This window comes from Castor canadensis, chromosome 13, assembly GCF_047511655.1.
Source record: "Castor canadensis chromosome 13, mCasCan1.hap1v2, whole genome shotgun sequence".
In the NCBI taxonomy this organism is placed as follows: Eukaryota; Metazoa; Chordata; class Mammalia; order Rodentia; family Castoridae; genus Castor; species Castor canadensis.
The window spans coordinates 79,238,066-79,254,931 of NC_133398.1; the positions used below are offsets into that span (position 1 = coordinate 79,238,066).

The window sequence follows — 16,866 nt, forward strand, 5'->3', positions numbered from 1 at the left end:
ACTTAGATAGTAGGATGTTATTTTTACTTAGCCAACCAGAATGCAGAGTATAGAAAACACAAGTCATTAGTAAGTAATTAAACCTACCTGTTTGGCCAAATAGTATGAAGGAGTCACTTGCATTGGCTCATGCTGAGTGTTAAACATCCAGGAATTTTGTGTACTGTTAAACTGTTGACAGTTTGAAATTAGCTCTGGTGGGAATATTTATACCACAGGAATCGGCAACAATACAAATTTGCTATTGTTTTCTAGAGAGCTGTCTTACCAGTATACCATTACTTTGGTCTCTCTCAAATTACTTTGAAATCCAAATTCATTGCTGAAACACCTTTGTAGTGGAGGTGGGCTATTGAGTTAGGCAGACCTAGGGACTGGGAGTGTGGCTCAGAGGTACAGCACTTGCCTAGTATGTGCAAGGCCTCAGCACTGAGAATAACAGTAATAATAGTAACTCTGGAGTCAGGTAGACCTGAATTCAAATCCTAGCTCTGTTATTTACTAGCAAAGTGACCTGTAGCAACTTGCTCATCCTCTCTGAGCCTGTTTCCTCATCTATAAAATGAGAGCTTAAAACAACTTCACACATTTTAAGGATTAAGTGAGAGTATATACATAAACCCTCCAGATGATTAAAAATGAATTTCTTCCCTAACTGTTTGACCCAATCTAGTTTTAACACCTAAAATTTGAAAATTTGAAAGTGAAATTGTTTTCACTTTCAAAGCAATTCCTAGCTCGCAGAAAGCATCTAGAAGTCTAAAGAGCAATACAGGAGTGGGGAAAATAGTCCCAGCAAGAAGTCAGCAAACAACAGTGTGTGAAGATGCCTAATAGCCAGGCAAAGTCCTAATTCAGCCAAGCACTGCACCTTCATGGAGCTGTTCATAGCAGCGTTATTTATAAACAAATCTAAAATGAAACAAAGAATAAATGAATTATGACTCATCATTAAAAATGATGCTTACAAAAAATAATGGCTGTAAGATTTAGAATGCTGAGTGTGGTGCTCAAGGCCAGCATTACATATGCAGAATGTGTAAACGTCTAGCTCTCTGCATATGCACTTACACCCAGCATTCCACAGGCAGATCAAATCCACATGCCAGATTATATGCAGCAGACATTTCTGGGCGGTGGGGTTATAAGTGAAGTTTGTCTTCTTCATTCATTTTGCATTTAAAGAATATTGTTTGTCTTTTTTAATAAAAAAGAAGCTGTACCCACTGTAAACCCATCTTTGATGAAGAGCCTGCTGCAGGAGCGAAGAAAGTGGAAGGTTCAGATCAAAAGAGGTAATAGGGAAATAGGGAGGAGACATCACCGCGTAGCAATCGTTTCTCCTGTGGTGAAACCAAGCTAGGGCACTGGGAGGCGAGAGGGAACGGGGATTTGGAAGTCCTAAGGGAGAGGTGGAGGGGAGAGGTCATAAGCATCATGTATCAGTGGGCATTCCAGGGGACACTGAGGAAATTCAGCAGCTCAGATTTCTGTTACATGGAAAGACATTCTGGATGCACTAAGCTAGCAATTATGCCTGAGAAAGGCTATCAAAAAGAGCCACTCAGGGGCTGAGCAGTAGCTTAGTGGTAGAGCATTTACATAGCACGTATGAGGCCATGGGTTCAATCCCCATAATAGTCTAAAGGAGAGCCTTCTACCACCCAGACACTGCAGCCTTATTTGGAATAGCAAAGATTGGAAAACTAAAAGGCCAACAATAAAAGACTGGAGAAATGACATATGATACATCCACACAGGGAGTACGATGAAACCATCAGAAAGAATGAGCCAGCTCTTTAGGTACTGACAAAGAATGCTTTCCCAAATATACTGACTTTTAAAATAGAAAGGCAAGCCCCATGGGATAGTACATACCTATAATACCAATACTCGGGAGGCTGAGGCAAAAAGATCATGAGTTCAAGGACATGCCATTACTCCATTTTGAACCATGAGACTATTAACTATTCAATAAAAAACAAAATGAAATAGAAAGAAACCCTGGTTTTATATGATTTAAGCATGGTCACTTCAGAAGGATGGACACTGTACTTTCTTGGTTAAAGAGATTTTTCTTTTCTTCCCTTTCTTTTCTTTTCAAGTTCTGTCAAGTCTAGAATTATGGAGTGAGATAAAAAATGAAAACTATGATTGAGGTCAAAATTTACTTGTTGAGATTAAGTCACTAATCTTTTATTATAAAGAACTCTCATGGGATAAATTTACGGCTTAATTGCTGTGACCTGCTTGTACAGAGCTCCCTCTGCTGGACATATGGGAACATTGCAGAATTCTATGCCAAGTATATGCAGTAAAATATCAAATTGCCAGAATGTTACACATATGCAATTATAAGTATATATATATGTGTGTAGCTATATGTTAAGTTTTGCACAAGTATGAACAGTTAATACTCATATCTTTTTCCTGGCAATAAATATTTTAATACTTGTTTCATTTTTATGATGACAAACAATTTTCAAGTTACTTGTTTGCTTAAATACAAAACTAAACCACAAAAGGTACAACAAAGACATTTTATCTTATATTTACACACTCTTGTCAGCTCTTCCTTCACATGACCAGGCCTGGGCAGCAGGAGGAATCAGGATGAGGGCTGTTTTTCATACCTGTCTCCGTTCACTTTTACCTGGGGCCAAGGTGTGCAAGAGCCCCCAGGTCCCAGCTCCTGAGCCCTGAGCTGAAGATGAAGAGTTAGTGAGACTCCATCACCTTAGGGAGGAAAGAGGAAGTCACCTATTCCTCTAGCTAGCACACTCTGGATGAAAACTTCAGGCTTCTCCCTAAAACTCTCATCTTTTAAAGATGTTGTAGTATAAAAATGAGCACATCAAGAGAAAATCAGCCTGTGGCCTGGACACATAACCTAGCTTTTCATGGTGCTGACTGTCTGATGAATACTACAGCAGCGTCACTCACTGGGTGGCGTCTCTCACTACTCAGTGTGCATCTTGACTGATGACTTTCTGCTGCCTTCTCTTGTGGATTAAGTGATATCATCAGATGAAAAAGGCCCAAGGATAGAATCAGTCATGTTAGGAGGCAGGCGGACAACTTTTAAGACAACTGTCACTAAGCTAACTGGCTCTAGCACACCTGTCCCTGGGGAGTGGGGAGGTGACATTGGTCAATCATCAGCATAACCATACACTGGGGAAACAAGCAAACTTTTCTCTCCAAACTAGGAAAAACCTGCCATTTGGCATGACAACCTGGACAGTCACTCAGATGCACATTTTTTATGTATTGTATATTTGTGTGTATATTATTGTGTGTGCTACATTTTATATGTATTATGTGCATACATCGGTGTATATCTACACCTTACAGCTACATTTATCTGTGTATATCCATATCTCTAGCCCTCTATATTCCAACCTTGTCTCCTCTACAGCGAGGCTCAGCAGCTTTTTAACCGTAAGTGCCATCCTAGAAACAAAGCCATGCCTCCCGGTGCCAGTCCAGGTGTGAAACCCAAAGAAAAGGGGAGAAAACTAAAAGAAGCCTCGGAAATGGGGTGGAACAGTGAACATGGGGGAGAGGAAAGGAAGCAGACGGAGCTTCCATGACTGAGCAGCTGAGTTAGACATTTCACACACGCCGTCTCATTTAGTCCTCACCACAATCGTGTAAGGGAGGAACCATTTTCTCTCATTTTCGAGACGTGGAAAGTAGGACTCTGAGAGTTTAATTACTGTATCCATGGTTACCCTACCAGCAAGCTACACAGTTGGGATCTGAAGGCAGGTGTGACTAGAGAGTCATTTATGCCACAGTGACTCCCAGGGAGAGAAGAGGGAATGATAGAAAGGAATGGTAAGAGGTCAGCAATGGACCAAAGGTTAAGGTCGTTCAGGTCATCTGTTCTGAACTAGACCTCTTTTTCCAGTTTTCCCGGTGTGAGGCAGGCTGCTTCCTGTGCTTTAGTCAAGAGCCCTGCAGGTGGTGATTGAGTGATGGCAGCAAGGCTATTCTGTATGCTTTTGAAATTGACCCATGATGCTGCTGAGGTCACTTCCTGGAAGAGCCTGCCCATCAAATGCTCTTAGAAGGAGAGGGAGAAATGGATTCTTCTTATGTGTGCAAAGTTAATGGTGCGTTTACTGGGATGGCCTGCTGAAAACCCATCCAACCAGCAAGCCTATGGGTGAGCTGATTATTTTGCTGTTTAACAATAATTTTGGATAAAGTTCAGATGAGACCAATTTAGGCTGCATTCCACAGCAACTACTCCTTAACCTAGGACCCAAACATTGACCAATAACAAAATCTGCCTTTCAAAGAACAAAGAACAAAAAGAAAGAAAATAGGTTTCTTCAGGAAAGGCACAATGAATTCGTTATCACACTAGGGTGACGAAGTTATCAAAAAGTAGGGAAAGGAAGGGGTTGCCTTTGACTTTTCAGGCTCATTCGTGAAAGCATGCACACAGGCACACCCCACTTACACCCACACAGGAAAGAAGTATCACTCATTAGTTCAAATATGTTCTAGAGTATTTAAGACTGTTCTGTAAGATACCACATTCATGGTCACTGAAAGGTTGAGAGTCTTGATAATTAGTTGCCAATGAAAGAATATAAGGAAAAAAGAAAGGAACAAAGTCTTCATGATGGCAGTGGGGACATGCCAAGAACTGGCTAATGTAAAACCCAGGGGCTTCTATGTGGGACAGGAAAAGATACAAGGTCACCTGTGAGGACTTCTCCAACACTGCAACATATGGGCCTGTTCAAAGGTCAAGTCTGACTATGTTTCTTTCTCATTCAGACGTTTTGAGACAATCTCAACCTTGTCATTCTTCTTGTAAAACCTGCAATGGATCTCCAACTTTGTGCACCTCGTGTCCAAAAGGTCAGTGTGGAGTGTGACAGGAGGTGACAGTGGCTGGGGCAATTCACTGCCACCCCTGCATGTTGGCATCTTTGTGCTCAGAGTTTTGTAGGACCTTGATCTGGTCCCATCACCTGTTCCCATCATAGGGGCTACTATGAAGACACACCCAGGGGCCCAAACATTGACCAATGTTTGAAATGTTAGAAATGTTTCTTACCCCAACAGCATGGTGAAGTTGTTGGTTGACTTAGCCACAGAATTTGTTAGGGGCTTAATCTTTTTAGTTCCCTTGTTGCTTCAAAACATTTAAACTGAGCACAGTGGCTCACACCTATAACGCCAGCTGTCTGGGAGGTGGAGATCAGGAAGACTGTGGTTCAAGGTCAGCCCAGGCAAAAAGTTAGGGAATTCCCATATCAGCCAACAGCTGGACATGGTGGTGGGCGCCTGTCATCGCTGCTACATGGGAAGCATAGACAGGAGGATCACACTCCAGGCTGGACTGGGGAAAAACATAAGACCCTATCCCCAGAAAAAAACAAAAGCAAAGGGCTGGCGGAGTGGCTCAAGTGGTAGAGCGCCTGCTTAGCAAGCGTGAGGCCCTGAGTTCAAACCCCAGCACTGCCACCAAAAAAAAAAAAAAAAAAAAGAGCACCACATTACTAGTAGTCCTGTCCTCTTCAAAAAAAAAAAAGAGAGAGAGAGAGAGAAATAAATAAAACGGTTGGGTATGGATCAAGTGATAGAGCCAAGTGCAAGGTCCTGAGTTCAAATCCCCCCATATCTCACACACACACACAACTATTATCCAAAATAAGAGAATTTAAACTGAGGATAAAAAGCCTGCGTGCTAGTTCCTTCTCCACTGTTGATAGTAAAGACAGTGGTGGGGGAGGGGAAACACAGGCAACAACAGCTCTATAAATATCAACTTCTTCATTATTTCTAAAAGCATAATAAATAAGTTCCCTGGATGGAAGGACATTTTATTGACGTCACTGACGTAAGGCACCTCGCGCATGCCTTAGTGTGGGCGTTGCAGGTCTGGTAGCAGCGCTCTGTGTTCATGTTCTCCGCTCATCAGGACGCGCTCCAAAGCGTGCGGCTGTCCTCACCAATCCCCTTTGACTGTCTGTACCAAGCCCTGTATCTACTGCGCTTTTCCCCATACACACATTCCTACAACAGAGTTTAATTTAGAAATTAGGCATGATAAGAGATTAACAATACTAACAATAAAATAGAAAAATTGTAACAGTATACTGTAATAAAAGTTATTTAAAACATGAATTTTTCATTTCTGGAATTTTCCATTCAATATTTCGGACCTCCGTTAACCTCAAGACTTTAAAAAGTGAAACCATGGCTAAGGGGAGACTATTAGAGTGAGATATGATGCAAAATCAGCATAACTTAGCAGCGTGCCAGTGGCTCACGCCTGTAATCCTAGCTACTCTGAAGGCAGAGATCGGGAGGATCACAGTTCGAAGCTTCCAAGGGCAACTAGTTCTCGAGACCCTGTCTGGAAAAAACCCATCACAACAAAGGGCTGGTGGAGTGACTCAAGGTATAGGCCCTGAGTTCAAACCCAGTCCTGCAAAACAACACAAAAAAGCAGAATTTAAAATAATATATGTGTCAGGATTATAAGCATATAAAAAAAATAATAAGGCTACACCCTAAAACTGAAAGAAGTTTCTTGGAATTTTGGAGTTGAGGGTGATTTTTAAATCAGTTTCTTTCTTTCTTTCCTTTTAAAGAAAGGGTCTCACTGGGTAGCCCAGGCAGACATGGAACTCGTGATCGCCCTGGCTCAGCCTACTAAGTGCTGACATTACAAGTGTGTGACACCTCACGTGGCTAAATTCGTTTCTTCAACAATAATATGTTTATTTCAATTAAATATAAGTAAATATATGGACTGTCCATTAAGGGGGGAGGTGGTTGGAAGAGTGGCTGTGAGGTAGTGTCCTCACAGATGGGTTTGAGGAGGCAGAAGAGGAGACTCCATCCAACTGTGCATGTGTGGCTGCCTCACACCTGGAGACACAGACAAGGGCGTGAGCAGCACTGGTCAGACGGGCAGAGGGACGCCCAGGTGACCAGTACCTAATAACAGAGGAAGCAAAGCATCAGGACAAAGGCCTGAGGCTGTCCATTTCCTTCCTAAACCTTTAACTCATCTTAGAAGACTAGCATCAGTAATAAATCTTTCATAAGCCTGAAATAAGCATTCCAAACACTTGGGCTGTGGTAAGCTTTAGAAAGGCTTGTGGGTGTCATTGTCTAGACGATGTGGGCACTGTTAGGACAAACATGTGTTAACTGCCTCTCTGCCCTCTTCCCTGCATTTCTAGGTGCTTATCTATTGGAGCAGGCCTGTGTTTCCTCCTGTCCCCAAGGCACATGGCCCTCAGTCAGAAGTGGCAGCTGTGAGAACTGTTTAGAGGACTGCGCCTCTTGCTCTGGAGATGATCTTTGTACAAAGTGCCTGACACAGCCTGACCGCCCCCTCTTCCTGTACGAAGGCAGGTGCTACCACAGGTGCCCTGAGTAAGTTTCCTCCTTTGTTTGACTTCCTGCTCATAAATACCTTGGGGACAGTTCCTTCCTACTCACCAAAGACCTCTCCTTCTCCCTGGCTACAGCACCGACATAAATGTCCTTTGTTAACTGTCTGACATCACCGCTGACCACAGTGGCCAAAACTAACACAGGGCCAGATGCCTACTTCTCTCTCTGACTATTCTATGCATGTATTTTTACTCTTGTGAAAATACACTCATGCATCTTGCATTGCATAACCATGAGGACATGTTCTAAGAAATGCATCGTTAGGCAATTTCATCATTACTCGAATATCTAGAGCGTTTTACACAAACCCAGATGGAACAGCTACCTCACATGGAGGCTCTATGCTATATACTGTTATATATATAGGTTCACTGGTTTTTTTATTAATCAGATTAGTGTTACTGGAGGTACAATGTGACATTTACAAAAGTTCTTTCAATACTTAATTGAATTTACTCCCTCCATCATTCTCCTTTTTCTCCCTCCCCCCATTTCTGGAGTAGTTTCAACAGAGATCCACTGTCAACCTAAACATTGCTTTGTACTAGCCATGCCTTGTATTAATGATCAAGTGTTACAGCTTTATTTTTCTCCATCACAAAAGCAAAACTGTGAGATGAACCACTTCTAAATTTTGAAGTGAGTTGTGAATTATAAGTAATAAGTAATAACACCTGGTTAATATCTATTGATTCCCATGATTTTCTCCGTCCCCAGGCTTATCATTCCTTTGGTCTTTGCTAACAGTCCCACCTTCAGGATTTACCTGAAAGAGAAGTAAATGGCAAGTGGAAAGTACATGAGGAAATTGTCAGCAAAAAGTTACAAAATGCTGAGCAAAATGACTATTACCTCACATAACAGAGCCAGGAAGTCCAGAGTTGCTTACTTTAGTGGCCTGCAAGGCCAGAGGGAACCCTTTTTTTTCTTGTACCTTCCCTTGTTGTCCCCTCTGGCAGGCTCCACTCCTGAGTCCTGTAATCTACCCCAGCTCCAGACACCACCACCCTACCCAGCCACGAGCAGAGGCAGAAAAGGGGACCTTTCTCCTTGTTTATCCCTTTTTTTAAGAGGAAAGAGAACTTCCTCAGACTTGCCTTCCATTCTCATTGAGAATGTATCACTTCCACCTTCCCAGGTCAGTCTCTAACAAGAAGAACGAAAACCCCCTCTTATCTGTGGGGTGTGTGTTCCAGCGCCCCCAGTGGGTGTCTGAACCTGAATAGCGCAAACCCTCCACACAGCTGCCCTGTTTCTTCCTATGCATACATACATACCTGTGATAAAGTTTAATGCATAAGTTACACATACATAGTTAGAGATTAACTAATAAAATAGAACAACTATAGCAATATACTGTAATAAAAGTTAGGTGAACGACTCTTGCATTTCCCCCTCTCAAAATATCTAATTGTGCTGTACTCACCCTCTGTGTGAAGATAGGACGCGACACGCCTGTGTGATGAGATGAGCAACACACGATGATGTAGCACTAGGCTACTGTGTAAGGTTACTTGAACACAAGTACTGTGATTGCCATAACTGATCTGATGACAGAAGCAGCTACTGACCGACAGGCACGTGTCATATATAAGGGGACGATTTGTGCCCCTGGCTGGCTGGAGTGAGATGGTGCAAAATTTCATGATGCTGCCCAGAATGGTGCACAATTAAAATTTATGAATGGCTTATTTCTAGAATTTTCCATTTAATATTTTTGGACCATGGTTGATTGTGGGTAACTGAAACCCCAGAAAACGAAACTGCAGATAAACGGAGAGATGGTTTTATATAAGAATTGATTTAGGCTGAAGAAGATTCACCCTTAGACACCTCCCCCCCAAAAAAAAAATCAGAACACAGAGCAAGGAAGAGTAGAGTGAAGGAGGCAAGAAGTGCATTTGTAGAAGAAGCAACACACAGGGCTTATTTTAAGGAATTAGAAATTGCCTTTGGTCCCTGATTTAAAAACTTATAATAAAGGCATGTGTTTTCTAACGACCTATCCATTATGACACAGACTCCACAGAGTACAACTTCCCCTCAAGAAGCGTTCAATGCAGTGCAGCTCCCAAGCACATTCAGTTCAACTACATAGAGCTGTAAGAATTGATGCTGACACAGTATCAATATACTACACTGTATAAGAACAGCTCAGTAAAGTCTATTTCTATCAGAAATGTTATTGGTATTGATACTGGAAGCTAAGTTAAGATCAGCTGAAGTAAGTCAGAGCCTGCAAAAGGCTGGCGATCCAGTAGGGAAGGTTTGCAGCAGTTCACGTTATTCTTTTCAAGGCCCTGTTTGCAACAGGCTAAGAGAGCCCAACAATAAAGAAATGCTTTAAAAACTGCTATGATTTTTTAGAATGCCTATGATCTCTGAGCACTGTGCTAAGAGCTTAAAAAATCCCATCAGTTCTCACAAGAATTCTCTAATTCACATACTATCATTTCCCCCATTTTATAGATGAGGAAAGGGAAGGCATTGCCAAGATCACACATGTAATAAAACAAAAGTGAAGGTCAGATATCTCTTTTCCAGAGTCGGTCATTGCTTCTTCATTAACCATTGCTATGAAGCCATTGCTATGGTGGAACTGAAATAGTTGTCATTAATATTCTCTATTAAACATTACCACACTTAGACTGGTAAGAGTGCCTGCCTAGCAAGCATGAGGACCTGAGTTCAAACCCCAGTGCTGCCAAAAAAAAAAAAAAAAAAACCTTTAACTACCTTTTCCCAACTCCTTCCTGGATTTTTCAAGTGTTCCAGAAATTGCCAGTACATTGAAACAAGGAGGAAATGCATTTTGCTTTTCTCCAATTAGTTGTCACTCAACATTTCCCTTCATGTCTGAATTGAACCATTCTTAGAAGCAGTAGGACATTGTAATTTTTGAGTAGTAGGAAGGCTACTACATGTCTCCTGTTTTGAGCAGGGTGTTCTTTTTACTGTGGGACCCCATTGTTGATTTATTTTTTAGTTTTTAGAGACAGGATCCTACTATGCTGCTTGGGCTGGTCTCGAACTCATGGACTCAAATGATTCTCCCACCTCAGCTTCCTGAGCAGCTGAAGACTACAGGCATGCACCATCATCTTTATATTTACAAGAAAAACAGGGAAGACAGAATCTGTGGACCATACTTGGGAGGCTTATTCTATTTCTGAAACGGGTCCTTTCAGTTGTGATCCACCCTAGAACAGCAATAATATGCAAAGAAACTATAGGGTTGTTTCTAAGTCAGCATCAGTGGCCACTGGTTTTAAATATGGTAGATGCTCATAAAAGAAAAGTTTGGGCTGATGGTGTGGTTCAAGTGGTAGAGCCCCTGCCTAGCAAGTTTTAGGCCCTGAGTTCAAGTCCCAGTACTGTCAAAAAAAGAAAAGTTAGAATAGAAATATATATCATTATTGCAATTGTTTAAAAGGCAACCAAACAGCATGAAGGAGTTGGAGGCAGGAGGATTCTGAGTTCAAGGCCAGCCTGGGCTACATAGTGAGATCCTATCTCAAACAAACAAATAAAAAACAATGAAAAACAAAATGTATTCAAAGTCACTAGATATGAAACTCTGGGGGAAGAAAAACAGCCTTTCTCTAAGCACTGGCTGTCATTGTTCTGTTTTTTTTGTTTTTGTTTTTGTTGTTTGTTTTGTCTTTTGTGGTGGGACTGAGGTTTGAACTCAGGGTTTCACACTTGCAAAGCAAGCGTTCTCATAGCAGGCCCTCTACTACTTGAGCCACAACTCCAGTCCTTGTCTCCTTAAACAGAAACAATAGTAAAGAAAAGCATCAACAACAAAAATTGTTTTGTAAATGCCAGAAGACAGAAGAATGGATAACTAGGTAGGACCTGTGGAGAAAGATGCTTTTAGCAAAATGCCTGTCTGAATAAAACTTCTTGAAAACTTAAGTCCACACAAAAACCTGCACATGAACAATAATAACAACTTCATTCATAATTGTCAAAATTTTCCAGATGCCAGAGGATTACTTCTATAATCCTAGCTACTCAGGAGGATCACAGCTCAAGGCAAGCCAGGCAAATAGTTGGCAAGACCCCATCTCCAAAATAACCAGAGCAAAATGCACTGGAGACATGGCTTAAGTAGTAGAGTGCCTGCTTTACAAGCTAGGAGTCCTGAGTTCTGTGTTCAAATCCCAGTCCCACCAAGAAAAAAAAGAAAGAAAGAAAAAGTATTATCAAAATTTGGGTGTAACCAAGGTAAGTGTGTTAGCTGTCTTTCTCTCACTGTAATGAATACCTGAGATTATCACTTTACGAGGGAAAATGTTTCATCTTGGCTCAGTTTTGGAGGTTGTACTCCATGATCAGTTGGCTCCATTGCTTTGAGGCTGTAGCAAGGCAGCACATCACAGTGGGAGCAAGCGTCAGAGGAAAACTGAAGGTCACATTGCCAGGAAACAAAAGAGAGGTCTCACAATCCCGTAGGCCAGCACACCTGCAATTACCTAAGGCCTCCCACCTAGGCTCCACTTCTTAAAACTCTCCATTAGCTGACACTGTCCTGAGGACCAAGATAGTAGAGATTCAAAGTACAGCAGCAGGTGAATGAATTAACTAACTGTGGTGTCCAGTTAAAGTTTTGTTTGTTTGCTTTTCAATTCTTCTTATTAGCATATATGAATTGTGCATTAAATTTTTAATAAGTTTATTTGAGTACGCAGTGATGCATGAATTGACTAGCACCACACTGCAAGTGGTTCGGAGCTCCACGCGGGGAATAAGAGGGGAAACCTTTATAAGGTGTCCACAGAAGCAAGACAAATCAGGAGCGGGGAAGAGGGAGTACTGACTTTGAGCTCAGGACCTCATACTTGCTAGGCAGGTATGCTATCACTTAAACCACTCTACCAGCCCTTTTTTGTGTTGGGTATTTTTAAGATAGGGTCCTACTTTCCATCCCTGACCCAGGCTGCCTTTGAACTGCAGTCTTGATCTCTGCCTCCTAAGTAACTAGGATTATAGGCGTGAGCCACCAGGTACCTTTGCTTGTTTCCTCATGGATGCCCAACTAAATTGTTTTAAACACCAGACAGTGAAATATTACTCATATTTATTTTTATAAATAAACTGTCAAGCCATAAAAAGACAAGGATGTACCTTGAATGCATATCGCTAACTGGTAGAAGTCAATCTGAGAAGGCTACATGCTGTATGACTCCAACTCTAAGATCTTCTGAAAAAGGTGAAACTATGAAGACAGTAAAATCAGTTAGACTAGTGAGGGGGTGGTGAATAAGAAGAGCACAGAGGGTGTGTAAGGCATGAAGACTCCATGACATGGTAATGGTGATACATTCACTATACTTTGGTGCAAACTCATAGACTATACAACACCAAGAGTGGACCAGAAGGTGCACTGTGCACTCTGGGTGACAATGACATCTCCATGTAGGCTGGCCAGTTGTAACAAATGTGCCCCTGTGGTGCAGGAATGTTGATATTGGAGGAGGCTGGGAGTGTGACTGGGCACGGGCATACGGGAATCTCTGTAACTTCCTCTTAACTTTGCTGCGATTCTAAAACTGTTCTAAAAAAACAAAGCCTTTCTCATATTTCCCCTGGCTGCCTACCAAGTTTCTGATATCCACTTACTTTTTAACTAACAGTGGTCTTTAATAGATTTATTTTTTTCTTTTAGCTTTTGTTTCAGAATTTCATCCATCATCCTCTGACTTTAAGAAGACTCTCCAGATTTCTTCACACTGCAGCTTTTTAGCTTCTGTACTAGAATTGCTCTTCTTCAGTGTCCAGAAACTACGCACATCTTCCATATCCACAGATTCCAAACATCCAAGATACCCAAATCCCCAGATTCTCAAGCCCCTTACACAAAATGACATAGCATTTGCATATAACCTACACACATCCTCCCTATAATTTAAATCATCTTGAGATTACTTACAATACCTACTAACAATGCAAAAGTTATGAAATATTATTCTACTGCATTGTCTCGGAATAATGACAAAGAACAAGTCTGCAACAGCTCAGTGCAGACACAATCAAAGTCTGACTACATATTGCTTGCTCTGCACCCTGCTCCCACAAAGGGGCAACTCTTTCCTCTGAAGGCCTGGGCTGGGGCTAGCATTGAAATTTTCCTGGAGGATGGTGTCGTATCACAGGGGCCAAAGCTTTCACCCTCTAAACACAGGCTGGTTTTTCTGATATGGCCTCCTCCACCCTAAGACTACCCCACTTTGATGGCCCAAGAGGCACATCATGACCAACAAAGACACGGCCACCACTTGAGAAACTCCAAAGGTTCAGACATGGGCTGGGAATAAAGCCTGGGCCTCTTTTACTGCGACCCTGAATTCCTTACCATACATCTAGGAACAGTTAACAAGCAAATTTTCATTCAGGTAAACATGATATAGTTTAGAAAGCGCTAAATTTCCTTAATCTCAAATTTCTCAAATACAGTCCAATGCCTGGTGAGCATGCAGTACATTTCTATCCATCACATTGTCAAATTCATGTTTAACAGAGACTTGCTTGGACAAAGTAACTGAGTCTTTGTTCTCCATCGTAATGGAAAAACAGTGCTGAAGGTACTAATACGTGAGGAAGCCTGAACTCAGCCTGCCTCTTATTCTCCATCAACTGCTTACTTCTCTCACTTTTCTTTCTTAAAAATGCATGAAAAAAATGTGACTTTTATTCATTCCTATTTTACTTCTCCCTTCCCTCCTTTTTTTTTTTTTTGTTGTGGGGATACTGGGGTTTGAATTCAGCTCCTCACACTTTCTAGGCAGGCACTCTACAACTTAAGCCACTCTACCAGCCCATGAGATCCTTTCTCAAAGAACAAGCTAGCTGTGGTGATGCATGTCTGTAATCCCAGTTGCCAGGGCAAAAAGTATGAGTCACTTCTCAGAAATATAAATACTGCAAAAAAGTTCCAGGGGTGTGGTTTAAGTGGTAGAGAGCCTGCCTAACAATCATAAGGACCTCAGTTCAAACCCTAGTACTGCCAAAAAAAAAAAAAAAGACTCTGATGTATTATTTGCTGCATTTGTTCACCCTCCTGTTACCCATGTCTTATCCCTACAACTTTGCAGCATCTCCACAAAGACAAAAGGGACTTGGCTTCCTGCTCCTGGGCTTTGAGTTGGGTCCTGTGACTTGCTCTGGCCAATGGGATGTTAGCAGAGAGAGGCTTAAAATGTGCCCTATTGAGTTTGCCTTCCAGTGTCTTGGCTATGGGAAGCCATAGCCAAGTCCCAGTGCCCAGGAGAAAGGAGGGCTGTGACACTTGTAGTGTACGGCTTGGAGTCCACCTGCCCAGCCCAGCCTGCACCTGCTACACACACACACACACACACACACACACACACGAGTGAGAAAGAGTAGTTTGTTACACAGCACTATCACAGATAGTAACTGAAGGATAGCGATGGAACTAGGTATCTACGATTTCACTTTCTCTCAGCTAGCGTATGATTTTTCTGCCCTGCAAGTGCCAGCCATTCTCCTCAACTTCTCCTTCAAAGAAGCATCTCCCAAACATATATGAGGAGGTTGGGGTGTCACAGTTACTATGCACACACCAATGAGTGATTTCTGTAAATGTGATAATTTAATCACTCCGAGACACCTTGTAGGCTGACATCACATTCCACCTGGAAGAAAGTCGGTCACACAGGCTCCAATAACAGCGCTCATAGCACACTTTTCTTTATGTGTGTGGTACTGGGGTGTGAACTCAGGGCCTCATGCTTGCTAGGTAGGTGCTCTACCACTTGAGCCACTCCACCAGCCCTGTAAGACTTTTGGAACTACTTTTTAAATTTATTAAATGTTTTAAAAGTTACTAAATTGAATAAGAAATACTTTCTTCTGTAAAGTAAGACTCTAACAAAAGAAAAAGTCATGACAATCAAGGGATAAAACAGGAGAATCAGAAGACAGTTATCTACAAATTAAGACATTACATACAAATGAACAATGAGTGCTTTTAAACAAACCAATTTCCCAAGGAGAACACCTTTCTGTTTCATTTTATCTTTTCAGACATTCTTTTCTCACCCTTCCTCAGTAAACTTGTGAGTTCATTTTGGTTGACAGTGGCAGCAGCCCTTTCTTTTTTGTCCCAATGTCTTTGCCACCTGGTGACTCAAGTCTCTAGCCAACCTTCTTCAATTGCTCTCTCCCTTCCTGCCCCAGGGGCTTCTATTCGGGAGATGGCATCTGTGAGCGCTGTAGCTCTCCCTGCAGAACTTGTGAAGGAAATGCCACCAACTGTCAATCTTGTGAAGAAGGCTTCGTCCTGGACCATGGAACATGCCCCCAGACCTGCCCTGAGAGACATGTGGCTGTGGATGGCGTGTGCAAGCATTGCCCAGAGATGTGCCAGGAGTGCATCCATGAGAAAACATGCAAAGGTACCCAGAGCATCTCGGGGGAATGGGGTCCTGGTGAGCCAACCTAGCCGGGGACACCACCTGAAGATGAAGGGTCCAAAGACAACTGTGTGGACCAGTGTCTCTACCTTCACCAAAATGTGTCTATTTCCTTGCCTATCATTGTGAAAATGGAAGGTGAGGCATACTTTTTCCACTACGAATTCTGCAAGATAAGCCAAGATATCTTACATACACACACACACACACACACACACACACACACACAAGCACTGCCCCCAGCTCTAGAGACACAGATAAGAACTCAAAATCCCTAATCTTTTAGTGCAAAATCTTATAGAAGAGACTGATATTAGACAACAACAAAAAATACAGCGGTGGTTAGAGAAATATAGGCACAGTAATCCACAACTGTAATCCCAGCTACTCAAGAGGCAGAAGCAGGAAGATCTAGAGTTCAAGGCCATCCAGTGCAGTTAGCAAGATTCTGGACAAAATACAAACAAAATGGCTGGGGCATAACACAAGTGGGAGAGTGCTGGCCTAGCATGTGTGAAACCATGGGTTCAATCTCCAGTACCAAAAAAAAAAAAGACAAGAAAGAAAAATCTGGCAACTATAAGACTGAGAACAGCTCTCTATGAACAGGCTTTTTTCTCCAGAACAATCTCCCAAGAAAGACATCCATACCCAATTTCCTTTCCAAAATAAGACAGGCTCACTTATCTGGTCCTGTTCTATCCAAAGAATCTTCTTGGTGTGACCTAAAGAGCTTTCCAGGATTCCTCCACAAAATAAGAATAGGAATAGAAATAAAATAAACCCACAATGCATTTGGCAGTGCTGGGGTTTGAACTCAAAGCCTGCTAGGCAGGTGCTCTACTGCTTTAGCCACACTGCCAGCCCTTTTCGCTTTTCATTATTTTTGAGACTGGGTCTTGCTTTCTCAATGAATGAAAAATTACCTAATCCAACACTTCCTAAACCAGTTTTGCTATGGAATAGAGGCTGGGTTGCTTAATACAATTTTAAA

The 16,866-nt window shown here is 42.0% G+C and overlaps 2 protein-coding genes across 5 annotated transcripts in view; one reads left to right on the forward strand and one right to left on the reverse strand.

The window, feature by feature from the left end:
- Positions 1–16,866, forward strand: part of Pcsk5 (proprotein convertase subtilisin/kexin type 5) — a 413,349-nt gene that overhangs the window by 367,154 nt on the left and 29,329 nt on the right. For 3 of the 4 annotated variants that reach the window (XM_074052070.1, XM_074052072.1, XM_074052073.1), the window contains 4 exons: positions 1,215–1,295; positions 4,795–4,878; positions 7,218–7,413; positions 15,637–15,854. In XM_074052070.1, the coding sequence (XP_073908171.1) occupies positions 1,215–1,295; positions 4,795–4,878; positions 7,218–7,413; positions 15,637–15,854 (579 nt within the window). The remainder of the gene's footprint in view (positions 1–1,214; positions 1,296–4,794; positions 4,879–7,217; positions 7,414–15,636; positions 15,855–16,866) is intronic. The other variant, XM_074052071.1, reaches the window with a different exon arrangement.
- Rfk (riboflavin kinase) overlaps positions 1–16,866 on the reverse strand; it is a 101,646-nt gene that overhangs the window by 16,214 nt on the left and 68,566 nt on the right. The gene's annotated exons all lie outside the window — the stretch shown is intronic.